Below are 22,117 nucleotides of genomic sequence, written 5' to 3' on the forward strand. Positions count from 1 at the left end.
CACTCTGACCTTGGCAGCCCTCTGCTGGAGCTGAGCTCCCTAGAGTCCAGGTACCTGTTTGTGAAGGTTGAGGCTGTCAATTTCAGAGAGGACCCAGCCAACACTGCCATCCCCACCACAAACCAGAATCCGGAAGGTGTCAAACTTCTGGAATAACCGTAAGCTGTGGAGAAAAGAAAGGCAATGAAATGCCATGCGTTCCAAAGGACAAACAATGGGCTTGTCTGTCCCAGCTGAGGGGAGCTGCCCATTCCTCCCAGCTGACCCCGTGGTGACAAGACTATCTGCATGGCCCCTCACTCAGGCTCTGCTGTTTCAGAATGAATGACAGTGGGACTGGGGCCTTGACAGACCTTCCAGCCAGGGACAGGGACCAGCCAGGGATGAGACCATGGACGGCTGGTGGATGCACGCCACCTCATCTTGCTCAGGCATGGGTTTCTTGCAGGATTCATGAGAACAGACTGCCTCAGCCCCAAACAAACGCTGGGGCCAATGGTCCCCACCCTTCAGCACTGTCTCTCACCTGCCCCATCCAGATGCTGTCACTGTCAACCCTCTCCATCATGCCCTCTTGGCTGCCAAGTCTCCACACCACTCGTCCCCAGGCACTGCAGTCAGATCTCTGCCCAGCTCTGGCCCGGTAATGCCAGAGCCCCAGGCTGCAGATCGCCAGCGCCCTGCCTGTCTCCCCAGAGCACTTATGCCTCAGGCCTTTGGTCCTTGGGAGAAGTGGCCCAGGCTTCCTTTTTTTTTTTTCTTTTTTTAATATATATTTTTAGTTGTTGATGGACCTTTATTTTTATTCATTTATTTATATGTGGTGCTGCGAATCAAACCTAGTGCCTCACACATGCCAGGCAAGTGCTCTACCACTGAGCCACACCCCCAACCCACTTCCTTCCCTTTTAACTTCTTCTCAGTATTCTTCCTGGGCTCCTGCTGGTCACCATGCCCCCACCCCCATGCAGGGTTCCCACTTGGGGCTTCATGGACATGTTCTCCTCACTCCCAATCCTCTTCCTGAATGATCTCATCCACGTTTGGCTTCAAAAGACATACAGGTGCTGATGACCCTGAATGACACCCCCGGCCATGTGTTTGTACCTGTCCACCAGGAGGCACCAACCTGGTGTTCTACAGCACATCTGGCAGGACACGTCCCTCAACAAGGACCAGCACCACCATCAGGTCAGCCTGCCTTACACCTCCCTCCACTCCCACGAAGCCCAGATGGCTCAGCCACCATTCTGCTCTGAGCTCTCCAGGGGCCTCCCAGGTGTTCACAGCAAGATCTTTCTAAAACACAGTAATGAAGTCTCATTTTAAGAGGATGCCCCTCATTTTCAGGAAAGGGTCAAACTTATCAGCCAGCACCTATAGCCCTTAATGACCAGCAGCTTCCTGCTTTTCCGCCTTGGTGCCCACTGCTCCCCAGGAACTGTCCCAGTCCCCACACTGTGCCTGCGGGAGGAGACAAAGTCAAGAGCACACTGTGGGCACACCAGCCCTCCTCAAACACTAGCACAGCAGAGACACTGGCTTGACTTCTGTGCTCCCTTCCTGGGTTGCACTGCCCCACTGAAGTGACCCTGACTGTCCACATGTGCTCCCTCCCCACTGGGGGACGTTGTGGACCCTGCCTCTAGCAGAGCCAGTCTCAGAGGAAGTGCTCAAAAAACAAACAGGGATGTTGGAACAGCAACTAGACTCAGGCCTGAACAGAGCCAAACTCTAAGCCACTAAGCTGCACCTGACGGTGGGAACCAGAAGTAACCATGTGTATCCTTGGAGAGCATTCACTCCTATGAGGCCCTGCTTTCTAGAGAAGTGGGGATAAACCAAGGCCAGGACTTGGTCCTACAAGAAGCTGGGTGAAGTAAGATGTTTTCCAATTCCCAGAAACAAGAAAAGAGTGAACTCATGCCACAGGTGGGGGGTGGGGGGAGTCCCCTAGTCATCTCATACTTAACTAACTATAAATCAGAGTTCTACGTGTATGCCAAAATTAATATTTCATCCTCAAATTCAATGTGCAGTCGTGCCCAGAGACACTACCAAGCATTCATTCAACATCCCTGGCAGCACATTTAACAACCATTGAATCTGCTCAGTGTTAAGTGACAAGGGATATATGATACCTCCACTTTCCCTGCTTAACTGAAATCATGTCTTTATCAACGTCAGGTGAATGGGATCCTGCATCATTCAAAAGAAGTTGTGCCTTGGAGAAAACAGGCTGCAGTGTCACCATCTGTGGCACTGCTGAGCATGGGGAAGAACAACACTGAGGACACCCAAAGGACTGTGTTCGAGGAACGGCAAGCAGCATGTGACCCCACCCCACACTGCAACGGGTCAGCCAGGGACACACAGTGAGTCACCCCAGGCTCACGTTACAGCAACACCTGGTTCCAAAAACACTGCCTTCCCAGGAGAACATACACCAGACAGCAGGGTGAGCAGGCACCTCACACTCCACTTATCCTGCACAATCTTCCTGAAATGCTAGCACGTCCTCTTAGAGCCTTACCTTGAACCAGTGCTTCCAAATGAAGAAGGAATTAGTTCATATGGCAAAACTGACAGAAGCAAATGTTTCTACAACAGTGCAAAGCACAAAACCAAAAGGAAAGTGACTTGACTCTAGCTAAAAGATGAAATGCATAATTATTCTGCACAACACCCTGGGCCCCTGCACAGTTCATGCCTCGTTGCACCTGTGCAATACTTCCTATGATACTTCTCGATACTTCCTGTGCTCCCAAGATGAAGGAACCCCTTGGCCTCACTGGAGTAAAGCTTCTTCCTGGGGATTGAGCCAGCAGGTCTGTAAGCATTGACACAGAAACAGGCCCCCAATCCACAGCTGATGCGCATAGACAGCATGCTGTGCACCGACAGCTGGCACAGGGTTCCGTTTGGTTTAGACGGTGCCTGTGTGCATGCATATGTGTGCACTGGAATCTGGAAGGGCCAAGCCCCCATCAACTATTAAGAGCAGAAACCTTTGCAAGTGGAGTTTGGGGACGAGTGGTTCAAAAATGACAATTTCTTTCCCATTTAAAATTTACTGTATCTTTGATCTATTTATCTATTTTAGATAAAAATATTTTAAAAGTCCTTATCTAAAAATATTAAAAGGTCCAGGAAAGAAAGATTTCTCAAGCTTCCTACCCGAGGTGTGGTCCTCCATTCATGAGGTCAAAGACCTGGGCAGGGTTCAGCAGCTGCTTGAACCTTCTGAGGAATTTCACACCCTGGTTGTCCCCACTCTTGGAATTGACGAAGACCAGCAGGGGACTTGTGCAAGACGGAGGACAGGTGGCCTTCCAGAACCCTGAATGAAAGAGTGGAACAGGAAGAACCTTTATAAGTCTCGAAGGCACTGAGGCACCATTGACCAACAAGCCTCAGCAGACAGTGCAGGGGACAGAACTCACATTCAGTACCAGCAAGCCTTCGAGAGACCTTGCTGCCTGGCATGAGGTAAGCCCACCCAGTCTTGACTTCACATTTGAGACTTCCAAAGTTCACCTTGCTGCACTGTCTTTACCTCCTGCCCCCATCTGAACTATTTCCTCCGAGCCATGTATCTCAATGACCTCCCTCAGTGGGACTTGTCAACAAGTGTCACCATATACCAGCTGGACCTACGGGAGAGGCTCTGAGCCAGCATGCCAGCATCTGTCACATTCAGGGACAGGGACAGACAGTCCCTGCAGCTTGTGGCAGATGGAGGAGGCCTGGAGACCCAGATCCGCTCAAAAGCTCCCTGGATCCATCACCTTCAAGGAAAGTGCTGGTAACAAGTCTTTAGTGAGTCTAACAGCAACAACCAGGATGCCATTTGTCAACTCCACACACCTGCTCCCAACCCTGGGGCTGTGTCTTGCCTGCTACTGACCACATCACAATTGCCAAGATGCCCATCTTGGTGGGCATGGAGAAAGGACATGTGCCAACAGGTAAGGATCACACATGGGCACCCACCGTCAGAGTCAATGCTGTTGAGCGCCGTGGGAGGGATGACTGACACCTTACATAGACCGAGCGGGCATTTGGTCAGCAAGGATTCTTTACACGAAGTATGAACCTGAAACAAGAACTCACATATCATCAGGGTCCCCAGCATCCTTCACACACACACACAGGAATACTGCCTGGCCCCACATCTGATGAACCAGCTGTGGGCAGACAGGCACTTCAGGGAGGCACTCTATGTCCCTGCTCTGCCCCAAGGAGCTGTGATGCAGAGCTCGCAGTGGGAGCCTATCATGTTCACAACATGTAGACTAACGTCCTGGCCGCTTTCCCACAGCTCATTTTAAATCCAGGAATCAGATGCCAGGCTCCTGGGGAAAAGCCTTTATGTGCCAACCTGTACAAGCCAGCCAGGGCTCTGATCAAGTAACTACATAAAGACCTTTAATGAGCAACCCAGCCCACAGTGAACACAAGGCTCCCCTCACCTCTCCCTGAAAGTCATCACCCCACAAGGCAACAACTGTTTCCAGGACCCACAAGAAGCCACATGGCCACATCATGGCTCCTCCTCCCTCTTCCTACAACTATCATCCCAGAGCAAACCTCTCTCAGAAGGCCCTTGATAGCTTCCCTAGGCTCATCCCAGGAAAACAGCAGCAAGCCTGTCCCAAATGACCTCTCTACAACCTGCCTGAGGTGCTACTTGAGGTGGGTATCACATTTTGTGTCTAAAAGACAGGACTAAAGTCAAGGGAGAAAAACACTTAAAAATATCAAGAATAATAACCCAAAAGGGAAAAGTCACTCAATAGGCCAAAACACAGGCTCTCAGAGTTGGGGGCCTCCAGGATGGATTCTCAGATTCAGAAGAGAAAGAGGAAGCCACTGCCCCAGACCTGTCTCCACAACCTGCAAGCCTGGCAGAAGGGCGGGCTACATCATCAGCCCCACTCACCATGGCCTTGCACCAGAGGCAGCGCCAGTCCTGTAGGCGCAGCACACTGCCGCAGGTCTTGTCGCATACTGTGCACTTGGCGCTCACGGGTAAGTTACCTTCCAGCCACTGGTGAGGCATGGCAATCTGTGGACCAAGCAAAGACTGGATAGGGACATCCCAGAGCTCTACCCCAATGCCAGGAGCCTTGGGGAAGGAATGCTTTTGGTGAGCTCAGCCAAGACACTGCTCCCCACATACGACTTTTCCTGGCAGCCAGTGAGGGGTCAAGGGCATACAGTGCCACCCACACCACTGTACTACCAGTGAGGGCGCACTAAGACTCAGAGGGTTCAGGACAAAACTGGATGTGCAGCAACCACACAGAGCCCTGGATACTGTCAGCTGGGACACTTGACCCCACAGTGACCATCTCAGATGAAGGAGAGGGGAGGGAGTGAGGGGACTGTGCAAAGTTGGCAACCGGGGCAAGATCCCCTCAGGCATACCCCATCCTCGTCCTCAATGATGTCCTTCCCAATCGAGGCCAGTGTGGTCCACTTGCAATTATTGGTTGCACGCACAGCACACCGTTTGTGGGCTTTAAATTTGCACACTATGAGAGAAAAGAACCCACAGGCTTCATCCATGACAGGTGCCTTCTACATGGGGTGGACTGATTAGGAAACATGGAAAAGAAAACAGGAAACTTTCCCATGTTGCCACAGCACCACTGAGATACCTCAGAGCCCAGAAGGGGGAAGAAACAGACAGCAGGGAGAGCCAGAGCAAGCAGCTGAGGTTTCAGTTGTGTACCAACATCACAACTGCTCGGCTCTGCCATCAGAGTATGATGGCAAGCAGCCAGCACAGGCATTCTAAAGACACCAAAATCAAATTTCACATAACTTTCATGTATCACAAAATATTAATCTTTTTAATTTTCAACTTTTTTGAAATGCAAAAACTAGTCAAGCTTGTGAGCTGCAAAAAACAGGCAGCAGGCAAGACCTGGTGATGAGCAGCAACACCTGCTCCCTGCTCAGCCACTGCCTGACGAACAGCTGGCCTGACGCCCTGGCTCAACATTCAGCCCCAGGCTCCAGCTCTGAGATGTTTCCAACCCCTACATCCACAACACAGCGACCCAAGAGAAGATCAGCGACCCTGGGCAACAGGGCCCTGCAGACCCAATGCTCCTTCCTTGCTTCTCCTCACTACCACTTCCCTTCCTTTCGCTTTGTTTGAGTACTATTTTTTTAAAAAAAAAGACTTATCAAGGACTCCTCATAGGTAAAATAAAGAGAAATGGAGTGGCAGAAATAATTTTACTCTCAACTGGCTGCAGTGGGAAGTGATGGCTTACTGAATGGTGACTGTGTTTGGATTTCCAAAACTTTATCAAGCAAAACCTCAATCACCTTCTGCAACTGACTGGCAAATGCAGTTCTGTACCTTCACAAGACAGCCCATGGGACGTGACCCCAGACAGCGCCTCACGACACACGTTGCAGTAGGTTGGCCGCGCGTGGGAACATGCATACCAGTTGTGCATCCCTGAGAAATGGTCCATGCTATACTGGGTAGGCTGCAAGAGCAAAATAAAGATGGCAGGTAAGACAGCCCTCTGAAACTCTTTAGTTCAGCAACTTAAGTGTAATTAAGTCAAATATCTAAGAGAGGAGGAGGGAGGTCTGTAAAGGACAGGGTCATAATCTAACAGGTCTGCCCAAAGACAAGCAAAGGTCTTAATTTCAAGGCCTGAGCTGAGTCTGGAAATTCCAGAACTGCCAGTCATGTGTAAGAGACAGGTGGAGGGCAGGAAATTAAGGTAGGGCAGAGTCATCAAGAGGCCCACAGGGAAGGATGTTTTTCTCTTTTAACCTCGAAATGCTCCCTGTTCTGGACAGTCTTGAGCGCCGCAATCCAGTCTTCCATTTCTTTTCTGTTATCAGCACACAAGATGAGCTTCCTACAGGGAGTGATGACCTAGAGAGAGAACATGTTCAATAATCCCACGAACAAGCACAAGGGCTGCAGAAATCTACCTGCAAATACACAAACATGTATGTACATATATGTGTGTGTATAGATAGATAACATATAAAATGAAAAATAACTATTTCATTCAGGTATCCACATTGAACACAATTATAGTTATCACAGGTCACTAAAAATGAAGAACAATTTCAAACCAAAAAGACAATCAGATCTAGGTTATATATTCACCAGAAATCAACTATTTAGACATACATAATAAACCCTAGGAAACTCTTCTTTTTTTCCTTAAATTAAAAAAAAAGCGGGGGGTTAGGGAAGCAAACAAATTGATGCCTAGCACTTGAGTGGTATAGGGAAGTCTGATCCTCTGACTCTAGGATAACATAAGCAGGCAGCACATATAACTTGATAAACTAACTGCCACCAGTACAATTAGGTCCTGAACAACTTAACTGGAAATGAGGTCAAAAACATGGTAATAAAAAATGTTGTAATCTCAGTGATTGGGCGGTTGAGGCAGGAGGACGAAAGTTCAAGGCCAGCTTGGGCAATTTAGTGAGATCCTGTCTCAAAAAATAAAAGGGGATGGGGACACAGCTCAGTGGTGGGTAGCACCCCTGGGTTCAATTCCCAGTACCACCAAAAAAAGAATAAAAATGAAACCCACAAAATATAAAGTTTTTATAAACCGACAAAAAAACCCTGACAGAAAAACAATGTGATGAACTTGAATTTCACAGAAAACACAAAATGGAGTAGAAACAGCAGCCTACTTTTCACCTCTCAGGCTGGCACAGTTCTCAGATCTTAATGCTGGTTGGCAAAGGTACAGAAGGAAAAAGTTACAGAGCTAAATAAGGTACAAACCACTTCAGAAAAAACCTTTTGACAGTTTATGAAAAATTTCAGAGGTCATACATAATCTCTTACTTAATTCTGTCTTTTGATGATATAAAATATCTAAAGGGTTCTAAGTCAATCCAACAAAATAAGGTCTGGTCTGGTCAGAATTCTGGCTCTTCCCCACCCACCCCCTCAGTTCCCATGGGTAGATTTGGGGGAAAAAAGCAGTTTACCCTTCAGTGTATATCCACACTCCCCCTTTTTAAACAGCAGCACACCACAGACACTGCTCCCCATCTTCACCCTTCACTTAATTATACATCCTGGCCATCACTTCTTGCAGAAGTCCCCTTGACCCTTCCTGCAGTAGCACTGTACCAGCCATGCAACCAGTGCCCTACTTATCTGCATTGTTTTGAATCCTTTGCTATTTCAAATAGTGTCCCAGTGAATGGATCTTTTCCTATTTTTACCACTGCATCTTTGGGATATATTTCTAGAACTTCTCTGACAAAGCTAGCCATCACCAAAACCCCCTCCACAGGGGTTTACCATTGTGCATTCTCACCAGCAGTGTCAGGAAAACACCTCCTTCCCTAGGGATTCACCAATAAAACATTATCAAATTTTTGGATTTCTGCCATCTTATAACTCAAACTTATATTAAGAAGACCCAATTTAAATTATTAGATAAGTTTCAGGCTCAGATCATGTGGAAGCAATGCTTTGTAGCTGATTCTTGCTCCACCAATTAAACTTCATTACAGGGGGATAAACATAACTGGATCTCCAATGCAGTTAGCTTACTCTCGCATATGCAGGATTCCCCAGGAAAGGAAACCTGGAGGCCAGACTGAGCAGATAGTGGAAGAGTCAGGAGTGTGGGAAGGGAAGACAGGAAGCAAGCTGAGGGGCACTGCTTTCCTGAGGCTGTCAGGGGTGGGGAGAAGTGGCAGCCTCAATCCCACCACTACTAACACTATGGGCTCTGCAACTACTTGGTGAGTATCTACTCTAAGCTTGGGGTTCAAAGGACAGGACAGACAAGTTTCTACCCAGACAGAATTTATGCTGGGAGAAAAAGACAGACAACTGTCTCAGACACCTATCGGGCCATGAGGACAGCAAGCAAGGCTGAGCACCGAAGTGGTGTTGGTGCTTCAGACCTTGCTGGGGAAAGCCAAGGAGAACTGAGAACCAAAGGCTCTGAGCCAGTACTGAAGTCCTACATCCTAACTGACCATAAAGGTGAGAAAACACCTCTTTACTGATTCACTCCCAGGCAAGTTGAACATTTGGACATTTGTATCAGCAAAATTAATACAGTAAAAGAAAGAAAAAAAAAAGACTTCATTTTGCATAACTCAGATTATATTAGGAGTTATGCAACAGGAGAAGAATGAGATCTGTATCCCCTTGTATGTCAGATCTACATCTACCACTGCCCAGTGACAGCTTTCATCCCTCTTGCATCACTCCAAGCTCAGCACCTGGAAGGAGAAATGGATCTTTGGCCCACTGTTCTCCATGTGCTGAAGGAGATCATTACTAGAGTAGCTTCCTGGGCAGGCCTGGGCAACAGACTGCAGACACCGTTATGTTTAAAGGCCATGGCTTAATGAAACAGATGGTAGCTGCTGCCATTCCCTCACTCTCGGTTGTGCCTGTCCTGTACCGAAGAAGCCTGAGCCAGACCATGATCTGAATCCCACCTGTTCGCTGGCTGACACATGGGAAGACTGTTCGTTCCTCTTCTAAAAAGGGGATGAAAAAAGCCACCTAGCAAGGGAATGGCAGCACCACATTCAGGTCCCTGGTCTGAAGCCCTCACTGGCTGCTAAACTTGCAGCAGGTGCTTCTCTGTCTTGCGCCTCCATTTCCTCATCTGAAAACTGAGCCTACGAACAGCGTAGTCACACAGTGGCATCACTGTGAGGCGCAGGTCAGCGACTCGCAGGTCCTGGAAGAGCACCTCACACACAAGCCTCCCCAGGCCTCTGTCAGCACTGTGTAGGCCTGGGGTCCTCTGAGGCTACGTACTATCCATGGGAGATCATTAAGAGGTAGGGAGAAGTTGGACCATGTTGTTGGCTGTCACGTTTAAAATGACAATCACACTGAAGAAGAGTTTGTCAGTCTCTTAAGAAAATAGACAGGGGCTGGGGATGTGGCTCAAGTGGTAGCACGCTCGCCTGGCATGCGTATGGCCCGGGTTCGATCCTCAGCACCACATACAAAACAAAGATGTTGTGTCCGTCGAAAACTAAAAAATAAACATTAAAAAATTCTCTCTCTCACACACACACTCTCTCTTAAAAAAAAGAAAATAGACAATAACCATATCACCTAACAGTCACTCTCCAGCTTTTATTCCAGAGGAATTAAGAGTTAAGTTCATACAAACACCTGTCCATGACGTTTACAGAGGAAACAACTCAGATGCCATCCATGGGTAAAGGACTAATGCTATGGCACACCCACACCAGGATGCAATAACCAGAAACAACTTCTGACACACACAACAACAAGCCTTTAACACACAGGTCTTGGGAGACATTCTAGATCTAAACCATAGTTTCAACCTCCAGGAAACTATGCTGTGTGGAAAAAGCCCTTCCCAAAGGAAAGGGCTTCCATTGATTCCATTTATTAACATTCTTGAAATGAGGCCGATGTAGATATGGAGAACAGAATGGTGGTGACTACAAGGGTCACAGAGGAATCGGCGTGATCCACAAAGACACCAGAGCCAGCAATGCTGTGACACTGATTAGGAACAGTGCCAGCATCCTGGGTGAGATACCATGCTGAGGCTGTGCCCAAGCTCACCACCGGGAAAATGGCGAAGAGTACACAGGAACTCAAAATAAAAAAGTTCATTTAAAGTTCGTCACCGGGGCTGGGGTTGTGGCTCAGAGGTAGAGCACTTGCCTAGCATATGTGAGGCACTGGGTTTGATCCTCAGCACCACATAAAAATAAATAAAATAAAGGTATTTAAAAAAAAAAAAAAAGTACATCACCACCATCAACAATATTTAAGTTTGAACTGGGAACACCAGAGAGCAACTGCAGAACAAGCCATGCTTCTTCAAGACATGTGTGGCCTCACTGAGCTCAGGTTAGAGGAATGAAGTCCTATATTTGTAAGCAATGCCAATCCAGGGGACTTCTGACTTGCCAAGAAAGCAGTGAGTGGACACGCCTTTAGTACACAACCTCACGCACAGGTGGGTCCTCTATGGACCAGGCCAGGCAGCTCTGTGGTAAGCATGGGAGGAGAGCACAGCAGGACCTGTGCCCTCCGGCTGGGGTGCCACCTTTGCTATCAGGTTGTGACATGCGGCCAGGAAATTCAGCCTGCACAAGCAGAGACTGGGAAAGGGTAGGCTCCTTTCTAAATACACAGAGCTGAAGAATCAGTGGAGCTATGAAACTCAGGGGGTCAGCCAGGAACGAGAGGCGGAAGTCAGAGTGTATGCTCCGAGCCTCACACTGATGCCAGCCCAGGCCCACCTACTTCAATACCAGTGCACACTGGGAGTGGCCACACACAAACAGGACAAGGGCTCTTAGAGGGGCTGCCTCCCCAGCCCCAAACCTACTTATATACCCAGGGAGCCTTAAGGTCCTTCTGTCTCGCAGGCCAGTGACTGCCAGTAACCTCCCAATTTCCCAAGTGAGGAACACCTCCTCTCCCATGCTCTTCCTTAATCTGAGGTCCAAATTCATCCATCCTTTCTTCTTCAAAATAAATTCAGGCAGTACTCATTTGAACAAATAGGTTAATAATGATGTCTGCTCCCACAGAGGTTACATGCGATGGGACTGCAAATGAACACTGCAGTACAGAAGTGAGTCTTACAGTGTGGAGGGGAGCTGCTGCTGCTGCTGCTGCAGCTGTTGCTGCGGGTGATGGGAAAGGAGACCCGCAAAGCAGTGGGTCGGAGCATCCAGCAGTCTGCCTGCAGCCAAAGACAGGGCAATGAGGGAAGCTGGTGGGTGGGTCGAGGGAAACGGGCAGAGGCTGGGCCACCAAGGGCCACCAAACTGTGAGAGCTTTGGCTTCTACTCTAGGTGGAATAAGGGATCTTGTCAGTTTCTGCACAAAAGGATGACATCTGACTCAGGTCTAAAAAGCACCACTCTAGTGGCTACACTGAAAACTGACAGTGGAGCAGGGTAGAAGTCAGGAAGCCTTTTGGAGGGAGCCTCAGTGAACCGTCATAAAATTCAGGCAAGGAGAGGGCTGGACTCCAGTGTGTTCTGAGGTTCACAGGAGCTGCCAACAGCTGAGATAGGATGTGTATCTGTCAGTTTTTTGTTGCTGGGACCAAATACCTAAGAAAATTACTTAAGAGAAGAAAGATTTATTTTGGTTCATGGTTTTAGGGGTTTCACTTCATGGTTGGCCAGCTCCATTGCCTTAGGCCTGAGGCAAGGTGGACAATCACAGCAGAAAGGCATGGGTGAGGAAAGCTGCTCACCTGGTGGCAGTCAGAGAAAAAGGGGATGGGGACAAGATATAGTCCCTAAGAGGAAGCCCCCAAGGACTCACTTCCTCCTACTAGGTTCTACCTGCAACAGTTGCCACTTCCCAAAAATCTAGTCAGCTGTGAGTCCCTCAATGGATCTATCCACTGATGAGGTCGGAGCCCTCATGATCCAGTCACTGCCCCACATCCCCACCTCTGAACTGCACTGAGGAAGAAGCCTTTAACACACAGGTCTTGGGAGACATTCTAGATCTAAACCATAACAGGGTATACAATCAACAGGGCACCTCGGACAGTGGTGAGAGGCAGTTGTCATGCTGAGACCCAGCCATTGTGGATGAAGCAAGCTTGAAGCTGGGGGATGGGAATCAGTAGTTCCATTCTGGACATGCTTAAGTGGAGGTTTCTATTAAAATCTCAGTCATATTCATATTCAACATCTTATTTCACCCACAAGGCCCTCATCTTGTCATCAGTTTGGTACCCTAAAAAAAGTAGACACTAGAGAAATGTTATGTTAACACTGTTCCTCCTCAAGTTCACACCCTACTCCCCAGAAATTGTGACTGAACTCCAAGAGTCAGGAAGCAGTCATTTTACGCTCAACCACTTAACCAAAGTAGAAGGATAAATCTCAGACACATAAGGCTATAGGACACGTCCAGTATGAGACCATGTATTCAAATGTTAAAACTGGCACACAAGAGTAGAAAGCGTGGCAGCACACAGACAAAAGCTAAGCACCAAACTCAGAATGGTGGTAGCACAGGGAGGAAGGGCAGGAGGGAAAAAGGATACCAAGGCTCTGACCACACCCATGGTGTTTATTTCTCAAGCTGGGAAGTACCTAGTGGTTCACTGTGGGAATGAATTTTCAGTATACAACATCCTCGCCAGAAGTCCAGACACAAGATATAATTGTGCCTGACTTGTAAGCTCAGGCACAGAGAAGCTACCAGGTCAGCCTGCAGCCATACCAGTGGGCAGATTCCAGTGACCAAATGGACAGGGGTGTTCTGAGGCCTGGCCTCAGAGCTCACTCACACACTGCCTCTGCCCCTCTACCTGGTGCTCCTCAAGCATGCTTGCATCCTCAGACACCAGCATTTGTTTTTCTCTCTCCTTTTGGTTACTGCCATCTTAGTGGGCATGAGGTGGCAAGTTATTGTGGTTTTAATTTGCATTTCCCTTCATGGGTTCCTGAACTCTAAGTAGGGACTGAATGCAGGGAAACAAGGCTAACGCTTTACTGCGGGCAGGGGGGCAGTGGAGACCTCTCTGGAGGAAGCTTTCAGAGACTAACAAAAGACTTTCTCCCAACACCCCAGTCCAGATCATGAGGATCCACCACCACAAACTAGCATGCCACCCTGGACAGATCCTCTCCAAGGATCATGGTACACATGTACTGACGGGCTGTGGACAGAACTGGAACAGGAGGCAACAGGGCAGGTGAGGTCCAGGCTCTTCAGTGCCTGATGGGAGCTGTAGGACTTCTCCCAAGGAGACTGACCAGGTGAAGCCAGACAGTATTTCCAGCATTGGGTGAAGTCACACCACCAAGCTCATGGCTTTATACTTAGTCTTCACTCTAAGAAAACCAGCCAAGAACTGGCTGTACCTCCCTCTTAGCTTACTTCACTTCAGAGCCTTACCCTTCAACTTGGACCCCAAGCCTCCCAAGGTCCACAGCTACTCTCCCCACTTTCCAGCTGCTCCAAGTGTATCAGAATCGAAGTGACTCAGCAAAAACAAAAAAGCAAGTTTTTACATCAGCAGACAGCAACCAGTGGTCACCCAGTAGACCAGAGACAGAGTAACAAACAAGCACCACGCAACTGACACGAAGAGGCAGAGGGCAGCATCCAGACAAGACAGGGCTGGGAAGCTCTCTGCTAAATATAGCTCCTGGCTCAGGAAGGTGGCCGAGAAAAGGTCTGGCGCCCTTGGTGATTCCTGTCACTTCCTGTTACTCACATCCTGCTGTTCCAGTGTAGCTCCAGCCCCTGGGTCCCCAGTACATTGCTCCCTACCTGGAAGACACTGAGACTGGCTATTCACATCAGCTAGGACAGGTGCAGACAGCAACTTCTTCACAGAACACTGCAAAATGCAGACACAGATACCACTATGCCAACACATTCCTGGAAGTGGCTGAGTGGAAGGAGCCCCAGGGGTGTGTCCTAGGCCCTCTTTCAGTCCCAGACTCTGTCTGTGCCCGTGCCCATGTCCCCAAAAGGGAACCCAGGCCCCATGGCTATCACACACTTCCTCCATACTCAGGATAGCCTGGGCAAAGCAGGCCACCCTTGCAGCCAACAGGCGTCTCCCACTGCACAGCTAGAGTAGCACACCTGGCTGGCCCACCACTCCGCCTCCCCAGAGCTCAGGAAGGTCAGGCAGGGAGCAACGCCTGCCTGGCGAGAATGTAAAGCTGTATGTACCCTACCAGAAAAATTTTTTTTTAAAAAGGAACAAAAAGTAACATGAAGCAAATAGTGAAAGTTTTACCTAAAAATGAAACATGACAAAAATATTCAGTGTTACTTATCTATTCCATTTTGGGGGATGCATAACCAGGGATTGAACTCAGGGGCATTTAACCACTGAGCCACATCCACAGCTCTATTTTTCGTATTTTTTAGAGACAGGGTCTCCCTGAGTTACTTAGTGTCTTTCTTTTGCTGAGACTGGCTTTGACCTCATGATCCCCCTGCCTCAGCCTCCCGAGCTACTGGGATTACAGGCATGCGACACCGCACCTAGCCTCTATGCCATATTTCAACTCTGCTTCCTTAACCCATTTTGTCGCATCATTCCAGATGTAGAACATGTATAAAACTAAAAACATTGTATATAACAACCATATAATACATAATTATACAATAAGAATATAACTGTGATATTATAATCATATAAGTTCAAAATAACATACGCGCAATTATGATTTCATCCTTTTTAAAAATATTTATTTTTTAGCTGTAGTTGGACACAATACCTTTATTTATTTATTTGCTTGTTTGTTATGTGGTGCTGAGGATGGAACCCAGGGCCTCCTATGTGCTAGGCGAAGAACGCTCTACCACGGAGCCCAGCCCCAGCCCCAGCCCTCAACCTATTTTGATGCACCTAGGTCAACTCAATGAAATCCGTACGTGAAGTGAAAACTCGGGACTTCATGGCCCAGTTCTGAAACGTTCCTGAGGGAAAACAGCAGATGGCTTTGCTGTGCAAGGGCATGGGGAGAGCCTCTGTGAGGACAGTCACCCCCATGGAAGGTGACATCCCTGCCAGGGTGCTGGTGGCAGCAGACCAGCCCACAAAAGGCAAGACACAGCCTCACGAGCGAGACAGGAGGAATGGCAGAGATCTCCAAAAACGAAAACCAGTCAAAGAGCTGAGGACAGGTCCACGCCACAGAACAAGGCAAGCCGGGCTTAAGAAGGGCGAGCAGGAGGCATATTTATGGGTACAGAAAGAAATTGATGACATAGTAAATGTAAAAATCAGTCACAAATGAATGTGTATAATTGATATGTTTTATAAAACTACAGCGTATTTATTGATAAGCACAGGAGAAGACCTAGGAAACAATTCGTTTATATCAGGGTTGCTCAAGCTTGGCACTGTTACATCGTGGGGTACCCCAGGACCCCGGGGGACTAAGAGGGGAGGCCGCATCCTGAACTCCACCACACACAACCAGCAGCATGTGCCCCACCCCCGCCCCTGGCAAACCAATGTGCCTCCAAATGTCCTCCTCAGCCCTGTCTCACCTTCCCCACCTCTCAGCCCTACAGGTCTATATATCAGGGCTTATTTCCAAAATATCAGTGGTAAGACTTGCTAATAATTTTTGTTTGTTTGGGTTATATGCACTTAACTATTTGTAGTAAGCATGTTATTTGTATAAAAAAGGGAATTTAAAAGAAGCTTAGCATCAGTAAAACATTACAAGTGTTTTTGTATAACAATATCTAAATGCTTGAAAACCCTTATATTTTACAAAAGAATTCAATAAAAATAACAAGAAGTCTCGTGGGAAAAGATGAACTGGAGCAGCCAGTCAAACCCCTATACCATAATCAAGCACTAAGAAAACAACGTCAATCCTAATTAAAAAAAAAAAAAAAAGGAAAATTCTTTTTTGTGGAGGTGGGTGGGAGCAGAGATTGAACCCAGGGGTGCTTAACCACTGAACCACATCCCTAGCCCTTTTAATGTTTTGAGACAGGGTCTCGCTAAGTTGCTTAGAGCCTCCCCTAAATTGCTGAGGCTGGCTTTTAATTTGTGATCCTCCTGCCTCAGTCTCCCGAGTTGCTGGGATTACAGGCATGCACCACTGCACCTGGCTTAAAAAGTAAAATTCTTAAGGCTATATAAGGAAATACTACAGTAATTCAGAACTTTGCTGCTTAAAAAAGTGTAGAAGCAATCAGGCGCCATGGTGCACACCTAGAATCCCAGCTATTCCAGAAGCTGAGGCAAAAGGATCAAGTTTAAGGGCAACCTGTCAACCTACTGAGACCCTACCTCAAAATAAAATATGAAAAGGACCAGGGATATAGCTCAGCAATAGAGTACCCTGGGTTCATCCCCAATACCCCACACACACACACACACAAAGTAAAGGAGTTTGATGGATGGAAATCCCTGCCACTGAGTTGTAAAGATAAGGGGCAAAGTGCATGAATAGTAAAGACAGAATAAGCAATTCCAAGGCAGAGCTTGCAGAAACATTGAGCTGGGAGGAGGAAAAAGTGAGATGGAAGGTCTCAAATCCAAGGGTGAGTTTCTGAACCTGATTGGCCCCATCCTGTGGCTAGGGCCTCAGTTTTCAGCAGCTGGGCAGTGTCCTCCCCAGAAGAAAAACACACAGCAGCCAGGTAGATTGGCACGCACCTATAATCCCAATGACTGGGAAGGCTGAGACAGGAGGACAGCAAGTTCAAGGCCAGCCTCAGTAACTTAGTGAGGCCCTAGACAACTTAGTGAGACCCTGTCTTAAAATAAAAAATAAAAAGGGCTGGAGATACAGCTCATGGGTAAAGCACCCCTGGGTTCAATCCCCAGCACTCAAAAGAGAAAAGAAAAACAGTAGCAGAAAGTCATGTATTCACTACACAGAGGACCAAGAAGCTGAAACACCTAGGAGTGCCACTGTTTCAGTCAGCTTTTTTGCTGCTGTAACCAGACCTGACAAGAACAATTTTAAAGGAGGAAAAGTTTATTAGGGACTCGTGGTTTCAGAGATCTCAATCCACAGATGGCCAACTGCATTGTTCTGGCCCCAAAATGAGGCATCATGGTGGAGATGTGTGATAGAAGGCAGTTTAGGACATGGCATCAGGATGCAAAGAGAGAGAGAGAGAGTGAGCTCTCTCACCAAGGACAAAATATATGTCTCAAAAGCATGCCCTCAATGACCCATCTCCTCCAGTCACAACCTACCTGCCTACAAATACCACCCAGTTAATCCCTATCAGAAGATTGATGTACTGCTTCTGTTAGGCTTTCATAACTTTCTTGGCCTTAGTTAAGGCCTTTAAGCTTTCTTGAATTGTCTCACACATGAGCTTTGGAGAGACACCTCATAGCTAAATTATTAACAGCCAGTGATAATGAACTGTAAGCAAAGTTCCCTACAGTGGGGCTTGAAGGGCCCGGACGGAGAGGAGTGCTCTGGCCTTAAGTGTGACAGCCACCATACTTTCACATTTCATCCATTCTTCCTTGGATTATCTGATGGTGAATTTGCATACCTTGAGTGCATCAACGGTTACTTATAATTAACAAATGGGGGGGGGTCCCCTAGGCAACTTCTGCAGCCCAGGGCCCACCACCCACTTTTCTGGCCACTAGAGGTCAATCTATAAGCAATGGCATTTCCCAGAGCACAGCGTGAAGAACAACTGCATCTGCTGATTGTCCACCCTTGGGAAAATAGGCTGTTTTTAGACTCAATACTTTCAGTGATTCAGTAAACGATGGAATAGCTACCAAACAAGGTTTATTAAGAATTTATGAAAGGGCATATTTATACTGTACTCTTAAAAATGGCCAAGATGGTAACATTTATGTTATACATATTTTACCACAACAAAAAAAATGGGGGGAAATGGAGGGGGCATATTTATATTACATAATTGTGTCTAAAAACACTTTTTTTAAGGCAGAACACACATAATCTAGACGACTGCTAGTTCACATCCCATGTGATGGGACTGCAAGATTTTCTTCTGATTTTCTGTATTTTCCAAATTGCCTAGAGTAAAAGGTATTTTCAAATGTATCTATGCCTTTTTCTTTTCCCCAGAAAATATCAACATCTGGGACAACTACTCCCTGTGCCTACCCGCCCTCTTCACCAGCTGATCTTGCTCTCAATTGCCCTTCGCCAGGCATGGCCACCACAGAGGCAGTCAGAAGCTGATGTGGCCAGGCTAGGGGCTTCCAAGAGAGTTCTCCAAAGGGCAACTCAGCACAGCCCTGACTGATCTTTGCCTGGCTCCTACAGTAGCCACCTGGTGACCTTGAGAGGGGACCTTCACTCCTAAGAACAGCTGAGCAGAAAGAAGGCAGGAGCCCGGATCTTGGCCCACCATGACTGCCACACCAGCCCCGCCCCAGCCTGCTGGCCTATGATCTCTTCTGTGGAAAAAAATAAAATAAACCTCTACCTTATTTAAGCCACTGCTACTTGGGTTTTCTGCTAAACACCCCAAACATAATCTTGAGTTGAGGCATCATTCTCCTCATCATACAGAAAACCAAGGCACAGAAATGGAGTCTTAATCCCCCAAGTGTCCAGGGTAAAATGACTAAATTTAATTCCTTAGGCCAGCATGGAAATCTCTAAACTCACACAGGCAGCAACACCAGAGACTCTGATTTAACAGAGTAGCAGGACAACCAAGATTACAACACTGAGAACAGCTAGCTGAGGACAGCAGTCAGCAATGGCAAATCACAGGCTGCCACCTGCTTTTCAAACAAGGTTTCACTGGAACACAGTCACACTGCTCATTTAAATCCTGTCCATGCCACTACATACAGCTGTACTACAAATGCAGAGCAAAAGAGCTCTCTACAGAGACCCCACAATCCACAAGCCTAAAACATCTGACCCTTTTAGAACAAAAAACTGCTGCTAACCTCTTATTTAGATTATTGTTAGTACACATCTTGGGAAGGGTATACAGAGAATTTGATCTGGAGAAGTTAAATAAAGAAGAAATGTCCACATTGTCCCTTCTCTCCTCCTGGCTCTGTAAAGGTGAGTCTCTGTTCTGCTCCCAGATAAACCCTTGAATGCCTTGTACAGAGTTAGCACATTCTCCATAAACACAAAATGTAACCTTCCTATTACCTCAAAGGGTCACACCTCAAAACTGAGTGTGTATGCATGTTTAATAAGTAATTTAAGATGAAAAACCTTACAAATATTAAAAATACAATAATATATACTTCAACACAACTTCCCTAACACACCCTAACCCTTTTCCACATGCAAAGCTACAACAATCTATACTGCCAACTGAGGACTGCCATGTTCCCCAACCTCACTGTGTTCCATTCTGGAAGTCCAACTACCTAGGAAACCAACCATGTCTCTGAGATCATGCTACTACCCAGGTGAGGTGCTCTCGGTGCTCCTGAAAAACTATTAGAACGGCAGGGGCAGAATCCAAAGTGGGAGTCCTTCCAGCCCCTCACCACCTCCCTAGCCAGGAAAGCCAGGGTGCTGGGCAGCCCCAAGTCAGCACAGAGATATGCTGCAGTAAGGTGGCCTCATCCCAACCCTCAACCACTTCTAAAGAAAGAATCTTCAAACATACTGCTAATGTCTTCTTTGAAAAACATATTAAAACATAAAAGTTTCAAGGCCAAGCTAAAGGACTGAAAATAAAAGGCAGGGACCATCTAAGCAAGGCACTGATCTTCAAAATTTCACAGTCATCTGATGGTCCTGCTCAAGATCAGTCTAAGGGTCACAGAATCATGGCAAGTGCCAGTCACTGAAGTCCATCTGTTCTAACCTCCTTTCACATGAGGAATATGGATGCCCCAGAAAGAACAAGTGTTACAGTTTAGGTATAAGGTATCGCCCAAAAGTTCATGTGTAAGACAATGGTGAAATGATTAAATTATGAGAGCTTCAGCCTAAGCAGTGGATTAATCCACTAATGTGTATTAACTGGGTGGTAACTCTAGGCAGACAGGGTGGCTAGAGGACATAGGTCAGTGGTGGGCATGCCTTTGGGACTTACATTTTGTCCCTGATAAGTAGAGATCCCTCAATTCCTCCCTCCCTCCTTCCCTCTCTTTCTCTCCTTTCTGGCTGCCACATCCTGAGCTGGACCCAAAGCTATGGACTTGGATGACCATGGACCAAGCCTCTGAAACCATAAGCCAAAATGAACTTTTCCTCTTTTACATTGTTCTTCTCAGGTCTTTTGGTCATGGCCACAAAAACCTGATTGAAACAACAGGTGACTTGTCAAGGTTACTGCCTGTAGGAGGCAAAACTAGACCAGAATACAGTTGGTCAAGTGGTCTTGTCCAGAGCATACTATGGCTGGCTGTGCCAACTGCCTGATGACCATATGGTCAAGGAACTATGTGTGCTGGCACATAAACTCAGCACTCAAACTAACACAGAGACTGTCCTTTTGACTCGACCAGGAAGGGAACAGGTATGTGAGAAGCAGAGTTGTCCCTCCTAGCCTCTGATGAGGAAGATCCCAATTCCTGGGCCTCTCTGCAGCTGCTATAGGTGCACACAGATCCAGCCCCCAGTTAAGAGGTAGAAAGGTAAGTAGGTAGAGAGACCCCTTCTAGATCTAGGGACCTAGGTAGAATACATACCTACAACAGTATACTTGGAGAGAGAGATGGAACCCAAACCACCCTGTCCTCTTTAACTCCCTAATTAATTCATGCACTCAGTTCAGGGACTGTCATTTTCCATTTATTTATTTGTTTGTTTGTTATAGATGGACACAATGCCTTTATTTTGTTTACTTTTATGTGGCGCTGAGGACCAAACCCAGTGCCTCCCACATGCCAGGCAAGTGCTCTACCACTTGCCCCAGCCCCAGCCACTATCATTTTTAAACTATCCAGAAAGGGGCATTTCAGACCATATTCCCAGGAAGGCAGGTAACCATACACAAGGTCAAGTGCCTACAGGAAAATCCTCCCTCATCTATAACCACCCACCTTTCTCCTGCTAGTTAGATGATCAGAGACAGTTTATCCTTCTCTTCTAACCAAGCTTACAGTGGCTTCCTTATTCCTCTGGTATTTCTTTCTTTATTCTTCTTTGTTTGCAGGGAGGTTGGGGGGCTTCCTGGGATTGAACCCAGGGGTGCTAAACCACTGAGCCACATCCCCAGCCTATTTTATATTTTATTTAGAGACAGGATCTCACTGAATTGCTTAGTGCCTCACCATTGCTGAGGCTGGCTTTGAACTCGCAATCCACCTGTCTCAACCTCCTGAGCCCGTGGGATTATAGGTGTGTGCCACCACACTTGGCTGCCCTGCCCTTTTTATTTTTATTTTTCATGGTAAGGCAGGTTCTCACTAAGTTGCTTAGGGCCTCACTAACTTGCTGAGGCTGGTTTTGAACTTAAAATCGTCCTGCTTCAGCCTCCAGAACCTCTAGGATTATAGGTATGCGCCAAGGATCCCAGCATGAGCCATGGATCCTGGCTTCCCAGCTTCCCTGGTATTTCAACAACTTTGTAAAAAGATAAAGAGTCATTCCAACTATAAAACTTTTTTATATTTTTTTTTAGTTGTAGTTGGATACAATACCTTTATTTTATTTATTTATTTTTATGTGGTGCTGA

At 47.1% G+C, this 22,117-nt stretch overlaps 1 protein-coding gene across 4 annotated transcripts in view; it reads right to left on the reverse strand.

Annotated features, from left to right (window-relative positions):
- Nucleotides 1-22,117, reverse strand: part of Dgkd (diacylglycerol kinase delta) — a 97,613-nt gene that overhangs the window by 26,736 nt on the left and 48,760 nt on the right. For all 4 annotated transcript variants that reach the window (XM_027942036.2, XM_027942038.3, XM_071619533.1 and 1 more), the window contains exons 4-10: nt 6,806-6,910; nt 6,377-6,509; nt 5,431-5,537; nt 4,943-5,068; nt 3,994-4,096; nt 3,178-3,340; nt 55-163 (exon numbers count right to left, since the gene is read on the reverse strand). In XM_027942036.2, the coding sequence (XP_027797837.1) occupies nt 55-163; nt 3,178-3,340; nt 3,994-4,096; nt 4,943-5,068; nt 5,431-5,537; nt 6,377-6,509; nt 6,806-6,910 (846 nt within the window). The remainder of the gene's footprint in view (nt 1-54; nt 164-3,177; nt 3,341-3,993; nt 4,097-4,942; nt 5,069-5,430; nt 5,538-6,376; nt 6,510-6,805; nt 6,911-22,117) is intronic.

This window comes from Marmota flaviventris, chromosome 11 (genome assembly GCF_047511675.1).
Source record: "Marmota flaviventris isolate mMarFla1 chromosome 11, mMarFla1.hap1, whole genome shotgun sequence".
Lineage (NCBI taxonomy): Eukaryota > Metazoa > Chordata > Mammalia > Rodentia > Sciuridae > Marmota > Marmota flaviventris.